This window comes from Cupressus sempervirens, chromosome 9 (genome assembly GCF_028749045.1).
Source record: "Cupressus sempervirens isolate cs-2001-9-10 chromosome 9, ASM2874904v1, whole genome shotgun sequence".
Taxonomy (NCBI): domain Eukaryota; kingdom Viridiplantae; phylum Streptophyta; class Pinopsida; order Cupressales; family Cupressaceae; genus Cupressus; species Cupressus sempervirens.
In genome coordinates, this window is record NC_143126.1 from 195,065,572 (window position 1) to 195,089,492 (window position 23,921).

At 29.5% G+C, this 23,921-nt stretch overlaps 1 protein-coding gene across 1 annotated transcript; it reads left to right on the forward strand.

Moving 5' to 3' along the window:
• Positions 1–18,823: 18,823 nt before the first annotated feature.
• Positions 18,824–23,904, forward strand: LOC149538147 (nicotinamidase 1-like). The gene is made up of 5 exons (XM_089799530.1): positions 18,824–19,465; positions 20,620–20,803; positions 21,261–21,394; positions 21,851–22,036; positions 23,683–23,904. The coding sequence occupies exons 1-5, from the start codon at positions 19,325–19,327 to the stop codon at positions 23,758–23,760; spliced, it is 723 nt and encodes a 240-aa protein (XP_089655656.1). The 5' UTR covers positions 18,824–19,324; the 3' UTR covers positions 23,761–23,904.
• Positions 23,905–23,921: the final 17 nt, after the last annotated feature.

Consider the following 23,921-nt stretch of genomic DNA (forward strand, 5'->3'; position numbering starts at 1 on the left):
CTTTATTGATTTATTAAAATAAAATAGAAAATAAACTAAAAAAGAGAAGAAAAAGTAATATATATGTGCAATATAAATAATATTCATAAATCCTAAGAGTTAAACTATATAATTTTTCCTCAATTCAAGAAAATTACTTGGACAATATTAGTCTATTTGTAGGGAAGTGAATTTCTTTACTTTGATAGACAATTCAAAAAGGTATGATAAAATAGATTTTGAATTTAAAAAATTTACTTTAGGTGAGAATTAAATTTAGGTTTATTGTTATAGGTATTGTTTAGTTTTACTAAAGATTTAAACTTATTTGTTAAAATTAAAAGCTATTACTATTTATTTTATATACAAATCTCATTATCAATGATTAATATTATGATTAAATTATGCTAAATGAAGATTTAAAACTAGTAGTTGCAAGCTTTTGTACTTGTAACAATGAGTCGATAGATGTTTACTTTAAGTAAAAGAAATTTTAATTTTGTAATAAATCAGATAAATAATATTTACTTATTTAATTTATTATATATTAAAAAATTATCATCTAAAAAATATTCCCATAACAAAGGGAAGTCTCAATGCTTCACCTCTGTGAGCATCACCTAGATCCAATGACTACTAAGTGTTCTATTTATTATCATGAGTGATGGATTCTTGTAAATCAGTACTCATTTAACATGAGTCAATGAGTTTGACTCAAAAACTACATACTTAAACCCTGATACCAATATCACAATTTAACCTGCTGTGGAAAAATATCTCCTACTTATTAATTTAAAGTTTATTAGCTTAAATATATGAATAAAATCATTTTTAAAAATGAAAAACTAAACTAATTAAAAATCTAACAACTTAAATATATGAAAAAAAATAATCAATGTAAAAAAACTATTATGAAAAATCAATATGAGAAATATTATTAAAAAAAAAAAAACAACTCCCACAAATATCATATTGGCTAAACTAAAAACATACTTATTAAAAAATAAAATTAAAACAATTTAAAAACTAAAACTTCAATCTTACAAATATCCTAATCCTAATCTAATCACTAAATTTTTATTCAAAATCAATATTTAAAGTAAAAACTAAACTAATTTTAAAAATAAATTAAAAACTAAATCTTTAAAAAATAATTATAAAAACTAAAAACTTAAGTAATTTAAAGTCTATTGGCCTAAATGTATGACTAAAATAATTATTGTAAAAAATCTTCAAAAATTAATAAAAAAAAATAATATAACAAATATAAAAAAATAGTAAAAAAATAGGAACTCCCACAAATATTTTATTGGCTAAACTAAAAATTAATATTTAAAGTAAAAAAAAAAAATAATAAATAATTTAAAAACTAAAACTTTAATCAAATTTAAAAATTAAAATTAAATAAAATGGAAGAAAAATATGAGTAAAAAGTGGAGATAACAACTAATTAACTTTCTAAATAAATAGAAAAAAAAGAGTCAAAAGTATAGCTAAATTAACTTATAAATTAAATACAAGAGTTTAAAATGGAGATAAATAAATAAATAAGAAAAAAAGAGAGTTAACAATGTAGATAATAGCTAATTAAATTAAATAAATATAAAAAAATAAGAATTAAAGTTTGAGTGAGATAAATCTCGTAGAAAATAATTAATGACAAGAGCTGACAATTTTCTAGCTAGAAAAGTAGTTTTAGGGTAACAAAGTTCCCACACATAGTTTAAAATTTATTTTTCATTTAAATAACAATTACTAAATTTTATAACAAAAATCTAATTTTTTTTGAAATATTCTACTTTCATTTATATAAACTTTACATTCTATTACTTTAATACTTTGTATGCAAATAAGTTATTATTATAAAATTTATACTATAAAGCAACTTTCCATTCTTTTTTTTTGGCATAACAATTATTAGAATTTAAAAGTATTAAATTTTGATATAATTACTTGAAAGAACTTTTATGTGTTAGCTATAAATTTATATAAATATTTTATATTTAAAACTATATAAACACAAAAAACAAAGGTCTTATGGGAGGAATATTTCTCCATTTTAATCCATAATTTTAAAATATGACAAATTGGTTTCTTGATTTATTAAAAAACCAAAACTTCAATGTGCGAAGTGAAAAGAAAAGAAAAGAAAAGAAAAAATAACTATGCACATAATATAAAAATATTCATAAATTGTGAGAGTTATAATGACACATACTTTAAATTATATAAAGTCTTCATGCTTTGAAATCTAAATTCAAGAAAATTGCTTAGATAATATTAATCTACTATTGATAAGGAAGTAAATTTCTTTAGTTTGATAGAAAATCTAAAAAATATATGATAAAATAAAGTGATAATATCCATACAACAATCAAAATAGAAGTGATATTTTAAAGAGAGATATCATACGAGAAAGAATGTCTAGAACTTGGGATGTAAAAGAGGGTTTTGTAGGTATCAACCAAAGACTTTTATTCTCAATTTGCACCAATTTGGAGTACCCTAAATTCAAACAAATAGAAAAATAAGGGGCATTTTTCTTCCAATTTCATTTTTATTTACAAAATAGGTGTAAAACATATGCTAGAAAATACAAGCAAAACAAGAAGGTACAACAACACAAGTAGATGATGAAGCATCCAAAGGAAAATAAAAGAAAATTCAAATGAAATGAAATGATGAGAAGATTTCAAAGAAGTACAGTTCATTTGTATCTTTCCTTCTTCCAAAAACCCTTCAATGACCCATTTGTAGAAAACAAGAAAAGTTTCTAAACAAATGTATAATAAAAATAAGAAAAGTTTTTTTTAAGTCATTTTAGAAACAACTAAATTCATATAAATTTTTCTTATTTTAATATCTTATCCACTACTTATTTTTCAAGGAGGGTTGTGGTACATTTATTTTTGTACATTTCAAAAAATTAAGTCATACTTGAATTAGAGATGAATTGTCTATTATTGATTAGTAAGTCATATGTGAATTAGAGATGAATTATCTATTATTGATTAGTACAAGTTATGATCTTAAGCACTTACAAAATGATTTCAAGGGGTCTTGGATAATGAACTATACTTCAATAAAAAAAATGCATTATTTGTGAAGAAGAAAACAACTCTGATAATCCATGGGAAAATAAATCTTACTTTTAATTAACTAATTCAATTTTTTTAAATAATAACAATAATAATATTCTAATAGCAAACAAATTACTCACAAATTAGTGTGTCATAGAAACTATTCATTGGAAAACAACTACTAATAAGTCATTAATAAGTCATTAGATAAATACTCTGCTCATATCTTTGATAAAATAATTAAAATATATTAGTTAATTTACTTTTCCAAAACAAGTGCCACATAGTAATTGCCATTTAAATTTAGTACTTAATTATAACTATATAATAATCAAAATAATATAATAATATAATATGATATACAATTCAATAGTGAAAAAATATAATATGAAATATCACAATTTTTTTTGTACAACAAATAGTGGTAATTATAATATGAATAAAATCTTCAAAATTATAAAAATATCTTTAATTATAAATATTAAAAAATAATAAGAAGAATTTCATTATAATAAAAATAGAAAATAGAATGAGAAAAATAATCACTCTTTTTATTGTTTTAATATAGTTATAATTTAAATAAAAATATGAATATATTACATATGCATTGTAAATTAATTTTGTTTTTGTTTTAAATAAGTCAAAATTTTCATGAAATATAAAAAAATAAGTTTTTGCAAAAAAAAATTAGGAAAAAAATGTATATCAAAGTAAAGAACAATCAATTGAAATTAATATAAAAAAACTAAATATTGATACACGTTATTTTTCATAATTAAAAATATTTTTTAAATATATAAATAACATCATGCTTGTGAAAAAAGGCGAAAAAATTGGAGTATGAAGAAAGCAAGTCATATAACACAAATTTTTTTTCAACCAATGAGCTTTCAAATAAATGACATTTTTATTAGAAAAAATTTATTAAAAAAAAAAACTTTACAAAAACTATTATTATTTTTCAAACTTAAAAAATAAAGTGACTTGATTGGTGAGAATTAATTGATTAGTTGATGCAACTGAATGCAATAGTATTGCCTACAACAAGTACAATAAAATAAAAAAAATTGTATAATTCATATAGACTAAAATATGCACATAGTTGATTTGAAAAAACAAACAACAAAAGAAAAATGAAAACAAGGCAGCTAATTTTTTATGCAAGAATCATCTAAAAATACACAAATGAACTAAAAAAATTGAATTTCACAACAACTGAAAAAACTAAAAACATAAAATATACAACTATTATTTTTATAAGTATTTATACTAATTTATATATTAAAAATGAAATATAATATTTAATTTACTTTTCTAAAATAAAAGAATGCTAAATTAGAAATAAATTTCTGCAATCTATATAGACTAGGTAAAAATAAGAGCTTGTCTTTCAATAAAATTGTTTGAATAACTATCCTCTTCATAATACCAAATTTCGTTGCTTAAATATGATTCCAAATCCTACCAAAAAAAATTAAAAAATACAAGATATAAATAAAATTCATCTTTTCATTTTAGTAATCTTGTTTTATCTTTTGGAACATAGAATAATAAGACAAAAAATACAAAATGACAAAATATATATTTCCTAAAATTTATTCATCAATCTCATTTAGTCCATCTCATATTCAAACTGGCTGTCCAATTTTATTTCCAACATTTCAGACCAGAACGAAGATAGAGGAACTCCAAGAGTTGGAGCACCTTTAAGTTCATCATATTTGAAACAAGGTATGTTTGATCAAATGGGAGGAGCATCTCACCCATATCTTTCCTACCAAACTTACATGAACAAGGATCTATAAATAACAAGACAATCTCTTCCTAAAAATTTGAACAACAATGAAAAAATTCAAATTTTGTTGTGAATGAACTATATGTACCACCAGAGCCATTTGAGAAATAGTAACAAATTTTCATTATGGTTCCTTTTCTTTCTTCTTCCAATTCATTTTTTGTAGTTTCTCCCTATTGTGTTGTGTTATTTGTGGTATAATCAAAAGGATGAAATCTATTGTTGCATTTGAAAACGCTTTGGTTTGGGAATAATGTTTTCAAAGGTTTATTGTAATGATTGTATTGTCAATTGCATTGTTAAGATTATTTTCAAAGAAAATTGCTTAATTATCATTTTTGATAATTAGTTTCTTAAGTGATAAATTGAAAACAATTTTACATCACACTCATTGAGAAGCCATAGTAGAAGGTGTATCTGATTCTGAATGTCTTTATCTTTAGAACCAATTCAGAGAATATATCATGTTTCTCTTTCTTCTTCCTAAGAATATTTCCTCTATTTTTCTAGCTAAGAAAATTGTTAGAATGTGACATAATATAGAAATATAGTCAACAAAATATTACACTATTAAATATATAATTTTTATCTAATAACACATGATAAAGTTAATTTTAAGCTGATAGGCTTATATGTGGGAGCTTTGCTCCTGATTTTGCCTATTTCCACTAACAAATTGTCAGCCTCGCTGGTCGGGTTTACAATTTTTGCAAATTTTCGATTACTAATTCTCATCCAAATCAGAGGAAATATTTCTATTATTTTCTCCTCCATACGTAGGGTTTTCTTGTTGTTTCATTTTCCATGTCTATCATTTTTAGCTTCACATGTTTAAAAATCGGTGCAATTGTTAGCGTTTCTAATTTGTTCATTTGGCCATTCTAAATTGCTATGGTTTGAAGGCTTCAACTATGTCTACATTCATTACTGTATGTGGTGATTTTTCTCTAATATATATGAATGTTATCATGTGTGTGTGTGTGTGTGTGTGTGTGTGTGTGTGTGTGTGTGTGTGTGTGTGTGTGTGTGTGTGTGTGTGTGTGTGTGTGTGTGTGTGTGTGTGTGTGTGTGTGTGTGTGTGTGTGTGTGTGTGTGTGTGTGTGTGTGTGTGTGTGTGTGTGTGTGTGTGTGTGTGTAATGCTTTAATTTGTTAGCTATTTCAGCTTCAATCACAGGATTAGTGGAAGAATCAAATCCTAATTCAGCCATGAAACCCTCTTCCTCTTTATAGGGCACTTGTCTCCTCTTTTCTCGCCACTGAAATGTCCCTTGTTCTGAAGCATCTAGGTAATCATATTCATATTGTTCACCACTATAGGCAGAAACAAAATCATCTATTGAGGCTTCTTCTCCATTGTAAGGCTTTGATATATCTTAAGAATTGTTGTATATCTAAGATACATTGTAATGTTCTAGTTTTGAAATCCATAAGGAGGTTGTAAAAAGGCAAAATCAGAAGTCCACTAAGGCTATTTTTAGCTATTTTGTTTATATTCCAAGGTGAACTTCAGTATTCACACCATTATTCAAATATTGCCAATACATATGTTGAATTTTTAGCAAAAGTTGAGCCAAGCAAAGGATGATTCGTGATAGTTATTTAGGTGTTATTGGTAGAGCTAAAAGTTAGAATTCAATTATTTGTTATATTTAAAAACATTTATCAATTAAATGTGCTCAATGTTCTCTGCTCTCAAACCTCTTTTTTGTATGCAGTGAAGCCCTACAAAGGAAATGCCCTACTATTCTTGAGTCTATACCTAGATGCTACAACTAATGATACTAGTATACATGTTAGTTGCCTTGTTATATGTCGATGAAAACCAACTTTCTGCTCAATATATCTATTTAATAGTCATGGAATTTAACTTTATACCCAAAGATTGCATTAGTTTGAAAGTTTCTAAAGCCTTTTTATAAATGTGTAAACTAAATATTAGTGTTATGTAGTCCTTATATAGGTATGCATATATGTGCAAATTTAAGACAACGAGCTTTGTATTTTAAAAAAATTACCATGTTAAAAATAAAGAAGAAAGAGATTCGATTTTACAAATTTTAATGTACAGTTTTAATTAATACTCAAAATTTAACATGTATATTTCAAAAATATAACATATTTGACTACTTCTCAAGCATTTGGGATACAATTCCATTCTCACTTCTCCAACTTATAGTTTTAGTTTATATGCAAGTACTTTTTTGATTTCATAGATTGTATAAACTATCAGTGTTGGAGCTCTATTTCTCATGATAGATTTTGAGTTTTTGATCTCTTCATGTATAAATCTTTCAGGCTTTGAAGAAATTTTTGGATGGAGATGCCATATTAACGTTAGATCCAAAAGTAAATAGAAACCCTGCTGCAAACTTGGTGATAGAGAAAGTGCTATTAAGGAGTGGTTAAAAGGCTTGGCAGTGATTTGGTTTTGATCAATCAGGTACGCTTCATGTGTCCAGACTTTGTCTACTCAAAATTTAGCTCTTGTTTATGGCCTATTATTATTATGAGCTTTATAAGTTTATATAGTTCATTTCTCTGTTAAAAATTGTTATTACATTTTGGTTTTCTTTGTGTTGTACATAATCAAAATTAAACCCATTTATTTCTTATTATAGGGCCACATCAGCCTTATGCTCAAAAAAAGAAGAGGAAGCCTCATGTTATAAGATTAGAACCACAAGAGTCATAGGAGAATGTTAAAGATAGTTACCATGTGCCTATTAGTAATAGGCACATCGTGACTATCTTCAACATTCTTCAATCAGGAATTCTCTTTTAGTTGAGCTCGCAAGGGAGATCAACTAGCGAAGATGCTCTGTTACGCCTTCAGAATCAAAAGGAAAGTGGGGTGTGGGACCTCCTCCATATAATGGTATCGTTGGATCAAATCCAACTTTAAGAAATCAAGGTTTAGAGCCAGCTCCAAGGTAGTTCATCATATTAGAACATGGCAAATGGTGCCTTGTACTACCTTTTTATGTTTATCACTTACCTATTTGCAACTCCACAATCAATATTGACAGTCTCTTGCCCTCACCGTGCAATTGAACTACTTTACTTTTATTGATGCAGCTAAACTACAAGTGCCTTTTGTGTTCTTGACAAATCGTAAGCTTTCCATTTTTGTGAAGCCATTACAGATGCAAATGAACTACAACTAGTGAGGTGTCAATTTTAAGGCAATTTTTGTTTCTATAATGTACAGTTCAATTGCTAGAAATATTTCATCTAAAGGTGTCAATTGATAGATTGTTAACTTTTCATGTCATTTTCTACTTTAGTTGGGTGGTTCTCCTTGCATTTGTAAATCTCGCTACAGTCTTTAGTCTAATGACAGTTTGGTATTACATCATCCAGGGCGATAACATAGTTGACTTAAAAGTTTGCATTAAAGAAAACATCAAGGGATAATCTTTGAATTGTGGACATTTATAAATTATGTTGGTTTTAGACATAGTTATAGTTATAGTTATATATAAGCTCTTATGATGATGCAATTGGGACTGTATGTTTTTTTGTCACATTTATCTATTTGAAAAATAGAGATTAGTTAGTAAAATTATTGGCTTTCATTCCTGATAAATAATTCTTTCCTAATTTTATTTTTCCCTGTAGTCTTCATAAGCAATGGTGTCTCAAGAACCAAAATTTAGATAGGTTGTGCCAATTATTGCAAAGGCTTTGCTCTCATAGGAGCCTTTTAAACTACACAAAATTTGAGTTGTAAAGCATAATTGCTCGGTGGAGACTCAAGATATCGTGTACATTTCTTCCTCCTTCCCATTGTTTTGTAAGATTTAAATCATGTGATGAACAAAACAATGGTGTGGAGGTAGAAATGTGCATGATACCTTGACTCTCATGCACCAAGAAATTATGCTTTAGAATCAAATTTTGTGCAGTTTAGAAGGCTCCTATGAGAGCAAAGCTTTTACAATAATTGGCATTGCTCGTCTAAATTTCTGCCTAGCGTTGGTCTCAATTTTGATGCACATTTCTTCCCTTTGACATTGAATGTATGGCACTAGTATAGAAAATTAATGGGTGTTGGTCACAATTTTGATGCAAAATTTGTCATTTGGCCATCGCAGGTGAAGGGGTTTACGTCAAAATTTTGACCAGCGATGCTTGCGAATGGGAAAATAATAGTTCGGGTTGGACTAAGGAAATCGACAAAATTTGTGTTGGTAACTCCACCTTTATGAAGTCAAAATTTTGACGCAAAATGTCTGTGTCAAAAGACCAACTAAAAAAGATCGACAACAAGTTTAGTTGCCTATTTGACCTACTCTAGTCACAATTTTGACCTTTTCGTGTCAAAATTTAAGCCTAAATTTACTAGTTGGGGGGGGGGTGTCTTGATTACTCCATCCATCCATGCATCCAATTTTTTCATCTCTCTTTTTGGGGGAGGGTTTTTCCCATGAGCTTTTCCCTCTTTCTTCGCTTTATGAGAGATTGCATTCAATTATGTACATGGGTACCTAACATGGCCTAGTAGCCTGGACCCATCATGCATTTCATCCTAGCTTTCGTAAGATTAAGTGCATTCCCCTAAGTTGCACTTAATGGGGGGTGTTGGTGTAAATAAGTATTTACTTATTACACTTTATTTAAGTTTACTTAGGTTGATGCATTATTTTATTATTTCTTATGTGAGACACTTAGGAGTTTGTGTACTCTTATGAGTTGTCATGTTGATAAAAATGGAGTAAGCAACTCTAATTCAGCACATGGTGTCTACAACATTGGAGTTTGCATAATTAACTGAGTTGTCATGTAGACAACACAGTTATTCACACTCCTAATGTAGCACATGGTGTCTACAACATTATTTTACATGCTACACCTTTGTAGGCTTATCCTTTCATCATCGCACTTACTCATGTGCTTAATGGAGGATAACCTATATCTGGTGGACATATGTCTGGTTGTATGACTTATCATGTTGCTAATTCCTATGCATTCTAGAAGCATTTCAGAGGCCTTTATATGAAGGCACTCCTAGTGTACTCTCATCCATATTGAATGGATATTATATCATTATCATGGTCATACTCTCTTTGGTCTACTGTTGTACTTATGCTTGAGCTACTTGGTCTTGGGTGGTTTTTCCCTAAGGCAAATTCTTATAGATGGAAATTAATATTTTATTCATAATGGATGGAGATTCATATTTTATTCATAATGGGTGGATAATCATATTTTATTCAAGGTGGATTCACAAATCATTATTCTATTCAAAGTGCTCATTATTATATTCAAAATGGATTTCTCCATTTTGATTAAAATAATCCAAATGGGACCTTCAGTTATGAATTTTTAATTCAAACTGGATTCCCTTAAAATGATTTTTAATTCATTTTTACCTTCACCATGGTAAATTCTCAATTCTACCCCAAGCCCTTGGAAAAATCTATAAATACAAGGCATTCTAAGAGCTAAGGGAGGTAATTTTAGAACAAAGAAACTTTGTTAAATTAAACATTCTATCTTTCAAGTCTAATTCATTTCATTTCTATTCTGATTCAATTATAGCTTAATTGATTTATTTCTTAGCTTGATTGTACTCAATGCTAGATTTCTTTCATTTATCTTAATTTGAATCTTGCATTCATACTAGCTTGAATCTCTCATTCTAGGGGTGTCATTGTCACTAATTTAGTCTTAATTTTGAGAGCAATTAATTTCATTTACATACTCATTCCTTAGTTAGAGAGAAATAATACAATTTAATAGTTTTATGCTTAATTTTGATTCATTATATGTACTAACCCTATGATCTAATGTCTTATTGAAGTGTGTTGGTTTTGCAGATACAAGATCCACATTTCACACACACATTTCATGACAGCATGTGGATCTTGTATCTACAAAACCTACACACTTCAATAAGATATTAGATCATAGGGTTAATACATATAATGAATCAAAGTTAAGCATAAAACTTGTGAAACTGTCTTATTGCTCTCCAAGGAATGAGTATGCAAATAGAATTAATTGCTCTCAGAATTAAGACCAAATTAGTGGCAATGACCCCCTTAGAATGAGAGATTTAAGCTAGCATGAATGCAAGATTCAAATTAAGATAAATGAAAGCAATCTAACATGGAGTACAATCAAGCTAAGAAACAAATCAATTAAGCTAGAATTGAATTATAATAGAAATTAAATGAATTAGAATTGAAAGATAGAATGCTTAATTTAATAGAGTTTCTTTGCTCTAAAATTCTCTCTTAGCTCTTAGAATGCCTTGTATTTATAGATTCTTCCAAGGGCTTGGGGTAGAATTGAAAACTTACCATGGTGAAGGTAAAAATGAATTAAAAATCATTTTAAGCGAATCCACTTTGAATTAAAAATTCATAAATGAAGGTCCCATTTGGATTGTTTTATTCAAAATGGAGGACCCATTTTGATTAAAAATAATGTGCATTTTGAATAGAATAATGGTTTATGAATCCACCTTGAGTAAAATATGATTACCCACCCATTATGGATAAAATATGAATTTCCATCCATTATGAATAAAATATTAATTCCCATCCATTATGAGTAAAATATTAATTTCCATCCATTATTATGAATAAAATATTCATTTTTGGAGATAAATGTAATGCCCTTGCCCGGAGAGCCTTGGAACAAGGATGAAATATAGAAAGATAATTTTTTATTTTTTTAAACCAAGTGTAAGTGCACATGATAACAACCTACACAGATCAAAAAGATCACAACGGAAGACTAACAAACATCCAATGCTAACAGATCTCCAAATGTCACCACTGACCAAAACATAACCAATAAAACATAAGAGATCAACCAAGTTGAAAGAAAAAAGTGGATTCCTAAAAATTGGCTAAGGTTGAAATCCCGAAGCCTTGAAATTTGGCTAAGTCTGAATTTCTGAAGCCTAAAATTTCCTAGAATCTTTATCTTAGCCTATAGAGGTCTAGAACCTATCTCAAATGAATCATCACATATATTAAAATATATCTTAAGTATAAGAAATTAAACCCCTAGGAAATCTGTTTTAAACTAGGAAGGTTTAAAACCAAAAAGGGTGTCCAAAACCAGTTTCCAAACTTTTCTTTGACAGCCCTAGATAGCCCCTATTTTTCACGCGAAGGAAAATAATACCAGATTCTCGCGTGAAGAAGTGCATAGTGTTATGAGAAGAAGTGAATTTTCATGCAAGGAAGTGCACTCCAACAACATAAACTGGTGTTAGGTTTCATGCGAAGAAGTGCAAAGCTACGCGAAGAAACCCACTGTGTCATGCAAAGACTTGCATTCTTGTGCAAGAAAGTGCAATCTCACACAAGATCTTAAATCAACATGCAAACACAAAACACAACAGAAAGCTAAGGAAACTACGAAACAAAGTTCCTCCACACCAGGGAGTACCATATCCACATTTTGAAGCAATAACACTCAACATAAATAGAAAGACAGAAAGCTAAAACCTAACCATCTAATCAACATTGAAGGAAATAACAGAAAGAAACATCATAGTATACTGAAAGCAACATTGCATTTAAACATAAATAACATCGCAAAGAGAAAAATAACCAAACTAAGAATGTGGTTCCTCCCAACCATAATAACATCATTAGACCATCGTGGGTCATAGCCATCCCCCGCGCGTAACATTCCCAAGCTACTGATTGAATTATCAGTACTATCATAACATAAATGTCACTAGTAAACATGCTACAAAAGCATAGGAAATCTAACATGCTAGTAAAAAAACATAAGATAATCCTACTGGTAGATACATCATCTATCATATGCTAAACATCATAGTAAGGAATGCATCAAAACTAAGATCATCTAACATGACAAGAAAACATCCCAATGAAAGCATAAATCACAATAAAGCATACTCCAGAACCCGATATACCAAGTGAACACATCCAGCAACGATCGCATTAGGACAATAGACCGTCTTTGTACACTGGTCCCTAGTAGTGGTGAAGGTAGCTACGCCTCCCAACCACATGGCACCCATAGGTCCACTCCCACCGTGATGATGGAGATAATGATTCAAACACAAACACATGTAGAACAACATCCATGGCTAACACACACGCCAAGCAGTATGATGATTGAAACCAAGACAAAGACAATGCATAAACTACAGGTCTTGGTTAGACATCTCAAAGGGCTACTAAGTAGGGACTAACATCATGGAGAGTCGCTTGGCATCGACAAGCCCAAGCTAGTAGTGGCAACTCTCCACTTCCCATTGAAAGGAGCACATCCTGAATCATTTTATTATCTTTAGATTTTATTACCACCCAATATTTAAATTTAATTATCACTTAATTACAAAGCTTCTACACACCAACCCTCGGGAAATAGGCACTAGGTTGGGTAGATAGAAGCCCCCTCCGTAAGCTACCCTACCCTACCCATGCTCATCCAATGATGAGTTCCCATAGGCATGCAAATTCCCAACCCAACCCTAATGATCACAACTTTCAAAAGTACCATGGAAGATCGGGCCCCACAGGTCACTCGACATATGTACTCATGTGTGGCACACCACCATCACGAAGATGAACACAAGGACTGGATGAGAACCCAAACAAAAAGTCAATCAATTAAAAAACAAAATTGGGATGACAGATGCTACACGCATCCCAATGCAACAAAAGTTGCAAAATTGGTCTAATAGATATCCAAATGGATCATCCAGGTTCATGAACCAGATTGTGTTGAGAAAACCTAAGAAAATAGGGCAAGCACGCAAACGAGGCAAAAACTCTAGATTTTGAAAAAAAATGAAATTAAAACCCATTTGGCCTTTGGGTGCAAAAACTCTAAAAATCAAAAAATAACTAAAATCAGACACCGTATGCAAAAATGGCCAGCATAAATGGCTCAAAAACCCAAACCCCCATTTCACAAATAGGGAAAACATTTATACCTGACCAACTAGGTAGAACTAGCATATGAAAATGGAGTGGAACACTAGTTCACAGCCTCCTAACATACTGCTAAAAGAAACGGAAGCTGAAATGGAGTAAAAGCAATAAAACTGTAAAGCCTTACCTGTCAACAAAGGGACAAATACTAAAAACAACCGGATGAAACAAATACCCTGCTGAATCTGTCGAAAGTGACAGCAAAGCAAGGTCTTCCTAAGCTAGATCCAACTAGACTGATCTTGCAAAATTCCCATGCTCACAGCTCCCAGAATGAACAAAAAGCCAATCCTTTAGAAGAGGATTTCTCAAATTTTCTCTCAAATTCTATTTCTAAAATGTGAGAAGTGAATAATAAAATCACTTTTCCAATACTTATTCACTTTTCAAGTGAATAGTCAATTATGGCAAACAGCCAGTTGGAGTAGCTAAACTCCGAATCAACCCAAATGAAAACAGGTTTTTATCCATAATGAAAATTCACCTAAGGCAAAGCTGCCAAAAATTAAATCCGAAAAGATTTAAAACCCAAAAACCCAAAATCACAAAAAATCACTTAACACTTTCGCGACAGAGCGAACCTCTAAATGCACAAACACACTCACTAGTCTAATCACATAATGCATATGAGTTCAGATTTACTAATCACTTAAAGGTTTTAATTTAAACAACTAAAATAAGGGTACGTCAACCAAACAAGGATGACATTGGTAAAATATGAACATCTGAATCACTAACTCCATAGGCCACTGCTAGGGATATAATTCTTGCACTCTAAAACACACTATCAAGTGCAATTGCATATAATATAGTAGTCGAAGCAATTAAAATATTAATTAACTAATTAATCTATTTACATCACTCACGTTTGCAAAAAGCGTAAAAAAAACTAGGAATGAAGTAAATAACCATAGCATAGAATCCATCTCATAACATAATCAACAAATATGTCCACTAAACCATATACCCAGATATCATCATAGATCTAATGTCATCTCAAAAGAGCATCAACATGCAAATATGATAAATTAAATAGCATAGCAGTAAAGCATCTATGGTACTGAATCCAAGTATAACATTTGACCCTCAGGTTGTCTCAAAGTATATAAACAAAAAGAGTGACAAGTATCTCTTGAATAAAAAACAAACAAGGTATAGACTACAAACACAAGAGGCACTACAATAAATGTCAATTTTCAATTTATTTGAAATGAATATTCATGTGTATTTTTCAAATGGGTTGTAATAATTGATTTGAATTAATTCATTTTATTCTTTGATTCAATTAATTCAATTTGAACCTTCACCATGAGATATAATTCTGCATTTGAAGGATTGACCAATTTTGGGTGATTACAGTACCAACATGCTTGCAAGATTGATCTAATTGCTAACCTTTTTCCAAAAAAATTTGAACAATTAGATGATTTTCCATTAAATTTTTAATTTGCAAAATGTAGCGTACAAATATTAGAACCCACTTTACTAGGAGTACTCCTCTTAGTATATTCATGAAACCACTAGCTTCCATAAATTTGAAAACTTACATGCTTAAACTAAACTAGACTACAAAATGCATGAATCAAACAACTTAAATTATTTCTTAAAAAAGAACAAACAACCCAAACTCATGTGTTTTTCCAAATTGAACAAGAGACACAAGCATCATAGTTCTGGCCAAGTGCATAATGGTTGCAATGTTGTGGATTGCAAAAATAAAAAATAGAAATAAGATGGAAAAAATAAAATTTAGAGAAGTAAGAAACAAACTAATAGATGTGCATTGATGAACATGAAGTAGTGATCCTATTGCTAGTTAATAACCAATGCATGGGGACTTCATGTCCCTAGGCTAGCCACAACGTTGTTTGAGTGTTGGCCACTAAAATTTATAGGTTCTTTCAAGAAGCTCAAAAGACTACACTAATGGAAGTACATTGCGGTGACAAAGGAGCAATGACAAAGTTGCTGGAGCCCGCGTGATTCTTTTGTTAAGCCATGTATATCCAAAAAAGGAAGTCATTATTATTTGTATTTTAAAGACACATTAAAGAGAGTGTTAAAGAGATATATTCCTCATAATAGTTAGAAAAGAAGGAAGATGGAGATTTATATATATGAAGACAAATTGAAAACAGAGATAATGATAATAGAGATTTACAGATAGAAATGAAGGATACGAAGAAATTTAAAAGAGAGAGAATGATATGTTATTATAGGGACAATGAATAGAGATAGTTGGAATAGAATTTAAAAAAAGAAAAGATTAAGGATTATGTTATTTTAAGAAATATTTAAATAACAATTCTAAAATTTATTTAAATCAACGAAGTATTTGTTTCTACCTTTTCCAATATAAATATAAATATAAATTGTTGACTACTCGATCCAAACCAACAAAAAAGTAAGTTTGAAGAATAATATTAGTTTTACAAATTTAAAAATGCGAAAAAAAAACTAGTAGTCACATGCTTTTGTACATGCGACGAGTGCGCCGATAGGAAATAAGATTTAAGAGAAAAATGTAGAATGAACATTAAATAATGTAAGTATAAATTTTTTAAAAATGAAAATACAAAAACAAAAATGTTAAAGATTAAAATATAGATATAAAATTTACAATATTTAGAAAATTTGAATATTGCTTAAAAAACGTGTTCAATAATTTCAAAATTTTACAATTAAATTCAATTTATCAAATATGAAAAAAAATCATTTAAAAAAAAACCCTAAAAAAAATTACAAAAAATTAATAAGAGAAATAAACAATAATAATATGAAAAATAGCAACAACTCTAAAAATTATTCTCTTGACTAAATAAATTATAGAAACTGAAAAATAATATTTAAAGAAAAAACTAAACTAATATAAAAAAAAATTAAAATAATTTAAAAACTAAAACCTAAATCAATTTAAAAAATCAAAAGTTTAATAAATAGATATCACAACATAATCTAATGTAAGGATCACAAGTAATTATTTTTTAAATAAATAAGAAAAGAAAAATAATAGTTAAAAGTGGATATTTAAAATATAATCTTATGTGAACAAATTAGATTATTAATAATTTTTAATTTAAATAACATAGTATTTACTAAAATCTTTTAAATAGATTAATAAATATTATTTATTTAAATTAAATTTATCAAATATGAAAAAAAATTATTTAAAAAAACCTATAAAAAATCTATTATGAAAAATTAATAAGAGAAATACAAAAAAAAAAGTCTAACAAATATTCTATTGACTAAATAAATTATAAAAACTAAAAAATAATATTTAAAGAAAAAATTAAACTAATATAAAAAAATAAATTAAAATAATTGAAAAACTAAAATCTAAATCAATTTTAAAAATCAAAGGTTAAATGAATAGATCACAACATGAGCTAATGTGAAGATCACAACTAATAAATAGAAAAAGAAAAATAATAGTTAAAAGTGAAAATAACAACTAATAAATATCAAAACAAGAGTTAAAAGTGGAGGGAGGTAAAAACTGTCGGTAAATAATTAACGGGAAGGATTTTTAATTTTTCGGCCAAACTGACAAATTTCCCGGCTAAATTAAACAAGATTGAAAAAAATAGCTAGTTAAACATAGTGTGAAAAAAGTTAGCATTTACAATTGACAAAAATAAGGGGCCATGTAAAACTAATAAATATATTTAAAATAGAAAATATAAAACATTAAAAATCAAATTTAATTTTTTTGTAACAAAATTTATAAATATTTTAAGTAAAAATTTATCAAATCATTATATTCTTAAAAAAATACTTTTTTATTAATTAATTTAATTATAATTTAGTAAAAAAATAATTTTAAATTATTATAAAGAAAAAATTAAGTAAATGTATTTTTTAATGGTATGAAAATTAGTTTTTTAGTAAGATTTTAAAAAAACTCAAACTCAAAAATAACCTAGATTGATATATTTACAATCTTTGGTAAGAAAAATGATTTAGTTATTAATGTTCTCGTTGGACCTTCAGCATTAGTTCTTATGTGAAACACAAATTTCAAAGCTAAAGTTTTAGAAAAAAAAAATCAGGAAAAAAATTAAAGGAAGCAATAAGAATGAATTTATTATTCGCCAAAACCTCTGGCAACATGTCCTATACTCATTGCTTCCTTCAATTCAGGGAAGGACAAAGTAGAAAAGTAGAAACACTTTTTCTCAGTTGCTAATAAAATCTCTCCTTTGTCAAAGGAAATGTTCTAGAATTGAATTTGCAACACTCAACATTTGACATGAGTAAGTTTTGGAGAAAAAGAGAAGTAAGTTTTCAATGTTTCACTTTTAAAAACTATATGCCATCTTTAATATCCAATAAATTCTTAGATAATTTAAACTTTCAATGTTGAACATGTCAATTTATCTATCCAATTTATCTTTATAAAAACATAATAATTTTATTAAAGGTTTTATATGTTGTTATATGTATTATTTAATATATTGCCATCTTTATGTATAATATATTGTGAAAATAATTGATTATTTTGATGAAATACATTAAAATTTAATTATTAGTTTTAAAAAAAACTAATTTAATATTTTTTCTTATATAACTTTAAAAATATAGACAATTTAAGAATTAATTACTAGAAATTTAATAAAATTAAACTTAACATTATTTTTTCATTCTATATTAATAAGAGCATTTTAAAAATAAATTGTTCATTTTAATTAATTAATCTAATTTCTAATTCATTTCAATATAGTTTGAACATATTTTGAAAAAATCATAATTCTTGGGTGAAACCTACTATACTAAGACTATTCTACATTTTTTTTGTCCAGAGACCATAATTAATTTTTTTAAATAAAATCTTTCAACCATTTTTTCCACTTTATAACCCCACACAAGGCAGGTAAGGCATGACTCTAGCTGATTACATGCATTTATGTCTTAGGTAGTGAGGTGGAAGATATTTGTGAAAACGATAAAGATCACTAATGCATGTCATTATTGTTGTTGGAAAAATATGTGTATTTTTGTTAACTAAAATTGATTTTTCTCCCTACCTAGAATGAACATTTATAAAATAAGAGAAAATAAAAAATAGATACAAATTGTAAGTTCCATATAAACTTTTAAATTCTTTGTGAATCTAATTGAAAATTTGCATTGTATCCTACCTTAAGGAACAACCCAACTATTTATTTATAAAATAATTTATGTCAATATTTAGAAGACAGCGTCAAACAAAAACTTGCTTGACAAGTAAGATCGTCCGGCAAATTTACACCTAAACTAGCCTCTAGACGCCTTCCAAATTAGACTGCACAAAAAATCCGATCAGTAAAAACCGCCATATCCACACTGCATACAAATCCATAAGCCAGTTGGTAGCTTGGAATTTTTCCACATTAAACAGACAATTTAGCAGTCAAATGATGCAAATAAAGCATTCCAAAAAACAGTACAATTTAAGAAGCCAGTAACAGACTGAGAATCTGTAAGGATACTGAATCTGCATTTTGTGTCCTTCCTGTTCCCTGAGAGGGCTCTGCAAACAGCAGCAGAAGTTAATTTAATGGGTATAGATCTTTTGGAACAGTTGCAGGATAATCTGCCTCTCAAGCAGGGGCACTTGCTTCTTTCCTCGGAGAAGAAAACTGGTCTGGTTTTGGTGGATCTCGTCAATGGCTTCTGCACTACTGGCTCCGGCAATCTGGTATTTACTTCCTTGTGCTGTTCAACATTTGTTCTCTCGGCCTTTTAGTTAGAACATGGTTTTAGGATAGCAATAGCGTGTTCTTTGGGATAGTTAAATGCGATTTCGCCGGCATTGTCAAAGGATTCAGTGGTCAGATCTGTGGAATTGGCTTTGCCGAGGGGAAATTTTAAGGGGTGGAAAAGCATTTACTAATTTGAAATGGTTGGTCAAATTTCGTGGCTCGAAACAAAAGAAATGTAAGATGAGAAGGAAACGAGGGATTTTTTAGCGGCGAATTCATGTTATATGAAATATCATAATTTGGATACATCCTATCTGCAACTAAGAACCTAGGGTATGCTTTTTTTCCCTGAAGTATCTGTTGGTTGCTATATTTTTCAAAACAGATTTGATTGGGAAAACCCCATAAACAGTATCCTATATCCGGGTCTTTGAATTTTCCGTTTCCGTAGGGTTTAACGGTTGCATTCATTTGTGAAGATTACCGATGGCTTAATAGTGAGTTCACCACTGGGCTTCAACTTGGCAGGCCCATTTTAGGTTCAGACTTGATCTATTCAAAAAGGGGCAAGAATTCAGGGGAAAAAGGACAATTTGAGTTCGTCTAAACTCAATCAAAATTAGTAAAGAAAATAAATAGTCCTCCACACTGCAAATCCTTTTTTAAACTCCTCTTGTGGGTGTTTGAAAGCCGAAATTTAAATGTTTTAAGGGAGGAGCCTTCAAAGCTTATTACCGCTTGATTTTGGGTCTTTCTGTCTAATTAATAATTGGCAAGTTTCCTATGTTGATATACTGGAAATTTTCATGGTCTGATATAATCTGTTATGCACTGCATTATCCCAAAGCTTTGTCTCATGCTTTTATTAAAATCTCCTAGGCTGATTAATTGTATCCCTTCTCAGAGTTAACATGGAAAGACGCCAAATTAAGTGCTTTGCCGAGTCATTGAAATTGATAAATTTAGCAGCATTTTTGAAGTACCAGTTTGCATACTGTTATTCTGATTAGATTTAAATTGATTATAGCTATGCATTGATATTATCCACTTGGATTAGCAAAAAGGTATAACGGCCTTATACTTTGTCTCATTTCTGATGCCAAATTAACAATGTTTGGAAATAGATAGTAATATGATCCTCCTCTGGCAGGCTCCTCAAGTCCCCAATCAACAGATAAATGTTATGGTGGAGGAGAGCACAAGGTTGGCCAGAGAGTTCAGTGCTAGAAAATGGCCAATACTGGCATTTCTTGACACACATTATCCAGATAAGCCAGAGCCTCCTTATCCTCCTCATTGCATAGTAGGAACTGGTGAAGAAAACCTTGTTCCAGGTATATCTTTATTGATTTATTTTGTGTATTCATATTCGTCAGGAAACATAATCCTCTATTACTATTTGATTTGATTTCTGCCCTTTTTAAGCATTTTCTTTGGTTCCCGTTGGCTTCTTTGATTTATTTGCATATTGTAAATACATCTTTGAATGAGTTCTGTGGAAACAAAGTCATCTGACAACATTTGATATTTTGTTTTAGCATCTTGGATTGTTCAGTGACGATCACAAATAGAACATTTGATGTATTGTTTCAGCATCTTGATATGGTCTGTTTTGATCACAGACAGATCCTTTTATGTTGTTTAGATTCTTATGGCATCATGGGCTTAGATAAGAACCATCTATCTTATTTATTCAACGAACCGTTAGAGACCCAATGGGATCTTTTTTTTAGCACCCTGGATATGATTTTAGTAATTTAATTTACATTTTCGTTTTGAACACTTTGACAGCTCTTGAATGGTTGGAGGATGACCCAAATGTAGTCACTAAACGTAAGGATTGTATCAATGGGTTCATTGGTAGCATACAAAAGGATGGCTCCAATACATTTGTCGATTGGGTGAGAGCCAATGATATTCAACAAGTAAGTTTTGAAATGCTCTTGTTTGATTTTTGCAGTGAACTTCTTGTACTATGGGATTTAGGAAGTTCATTTTAATTTTAACTATGCCTAATATAAAATATTAAATAAGCCTTCAACTCTAGTTCATGATCAAGAGATCTTAGGTACTATGTGTATCAGTTTCCTACACTGTAATCTTTAAGAGATGCTAGGCTGAAATCTGACTAAGCAGAAGTTAATTAGACAATGTCGTCCATAAAACTGAAGAGCAAAATTGGTATGCTTTGTCTGATGGAGAATAATCCGAATTGCATTTTATTTTATCTTTTTTGAAATGCAAATATCAGAAGGAATTCAGGAGTGTGACCTCTTTGTCCTTTCTTTAATTGTTTCTCCTTTGCTACAGATCTTGAGCTTTCCCATTACACAAAATTTCTGTTGTCATCATTGTGATGCAAATGGTATTTGACATTGCAGGTATTGGTAGCAGGCATATGTACTGACATATGCGTGCTAGATTTTGTAGTAACTGTTCTTTCAGCAAGAAACCGTGGTCTTATACCCCCTTTGGAAGAAGTTGTAGTATACTCTCAAGGATGTGCAACTTATGATCTTCCTCTTCATGTTGCCAAAAAGATAGCTGGTGCATTTCCTCATCCACAGGTATGCAAATTACTTTTAAAGTTCACATCCATTGTTTTTTAAATTTGAACTCAGCAAGGAGAAAATTTCCAATAATGTTTGTACTCTGAATTCAAATTGGTCATATGTCCTCATTTATTTCTTCCGTGTCTTTCATATGTTATTGGAAGGTGCAATTATCAGCTATGCATTCATGGAACTGAAAGTCAAATTTGTAAGAAAAAATAGCTTAGCCTCCATGCTGATTGTTTTAGAGGATTCATAAGTGTGTATTTGATATCTTTACTTGTTAGAATGGTAATTATGATATTGTTATTAGGATTCAATTACGCATTTCTTGAGTCAATCTTATTGACCCATGTTTCATAAGCAATCATGGAATGACAATGTTTTTTGTAGACTCATGATTTCTGCAGTCCATAACATTATTGTGCATATTTTCTGGTAATCACAGCATGAATTTATTAACTTGACGTTTTGGATCAAACTACATGATCCATCATCAAGAAGAAGAGAGGAAGACAAGAGAGTAGAATAGTAAGATTGTTAGCAGACCAGGCTGGATTAATAGGAAAGTGTGAGAGGGCACTAGGACCAAGGTGACACTAGAGGAGAGAAAAAATGACAAAAATAATTATTAAATATGAAGGAAAAAAAACACATCAAAAAAGTATTTGGTCATTTTTTCTCTCTGTTGTAACCATGGTCTTGGTGCCCTTACCGTTTCCTATTTATCCAGTCATGTTTGCTAATAATCTTATTGTTCTTTTTTCTTAGCATGTTATTTTCTTTTCAGATGATGAATCATGTAGTTTGATTCAAAATATCAAGAAACAAAATTTACTCAATAACTATTACAAGATATGCACAATAACTATAATGTTTTGATTAGTTAAATAGGGCGAAGGCCTTGATTCCTTGCATCAGATAGAACACCTAACAGCAAAGGAAACAACAAAACAGAGAAGGGACCTAACACTGCAACCAACCAGAAACTAGCATAACAGCATCCCAACAATTTAAAAAATATTTGATATCAACTACTACAAAACATAATAACTTTAATGTTAATCATCACAACCTTTACACTAACCATCACAGTCTTTAAATCTTTAAAGAGCCGATAGTAATAAAACTAAAAGTCTTAGATGAAAAGACTAAAAACCAGAGCTAATCTAATCAGCATACTAAAAGTTTTAGAAATGTTTTGTCAATTTCAGTTTCTCTGTTTTATATATGTTTCTAAAAAAAAACTTAAATTGCAAAATTTTGAGACTAGCTGGAGTGCTATATTTGTAATGAAGATGCATTTTAAAATTGTAAATTTTTGAGGGACTAGCTGGAGTGCAATATTTGTAATGAAGATGCATTTTAGATATATAGATAATTGTTAGTAATTGCATATATGACATTTAAGATGAACATTTTATCATGTCAGTAAGCATTGGTCCTTAAAAAAATGGTCTCTGTCTCTCTCAAGGGAAATTAAGTGAAAAGCTTTAAAAAAATCCACCGGCGCTGGCATGATAGGGTCTTAATTAAACTACTTCATGGGGAACATGAGGAATGAGACCATGTCAGGGTTTCATTCAAATTAAACTTGTTGATTTATTATTTTTTGTTTGCCATGTTAGTGGATTTTTAATACCTATTTGTCAACTATGCAGGAAGTAACTCATCACATGGGCCTATATTTTGCAAAATCCAGGGGAGCTGAAATTGTGGACACGATCTCTTTCATTTAGAAAATATGGTTATTTGTGTATGCCTTTTGAACTGAGCGAACCAATTCAAATTCAATTGTTTTTGTGTTTTTGATTGGTAAGAAAGCAAAGTGTAGATTACAAGTAAGTGATCGAAAAGTACGTAAAGAGTGAGTTGTTTTCTAATTTTGAAGTTCTAGCAT

What these genes read in the sequence shown, in the direction of transcription:
- LOC149538147 (XM_089799530.1), top strand. Translation starts at nt 19,325, where the DNA reads ATGGGTATAGATCTTTTGGAACAGTTGCAGGATAATCTGCCTCTCAAG. An exon ending in CTACTGGCTCCGGCAATCTG is followed by an intron (nt 19,466 to 20,619) that starts GTATTTACTTCC and finishes CTCCTCTGGCAG; the next exon opens with GCTCCTCAAGTCCCCAATCA. An exon ending in GTGCATTTCCTCATCCACAG is followed by an intron (nt 22,037 to 23,682) that starts GTATGCAAATTA and finishes TCAACTATGCAG; the next exon opens with GAAGTAACTCATCACATGGG.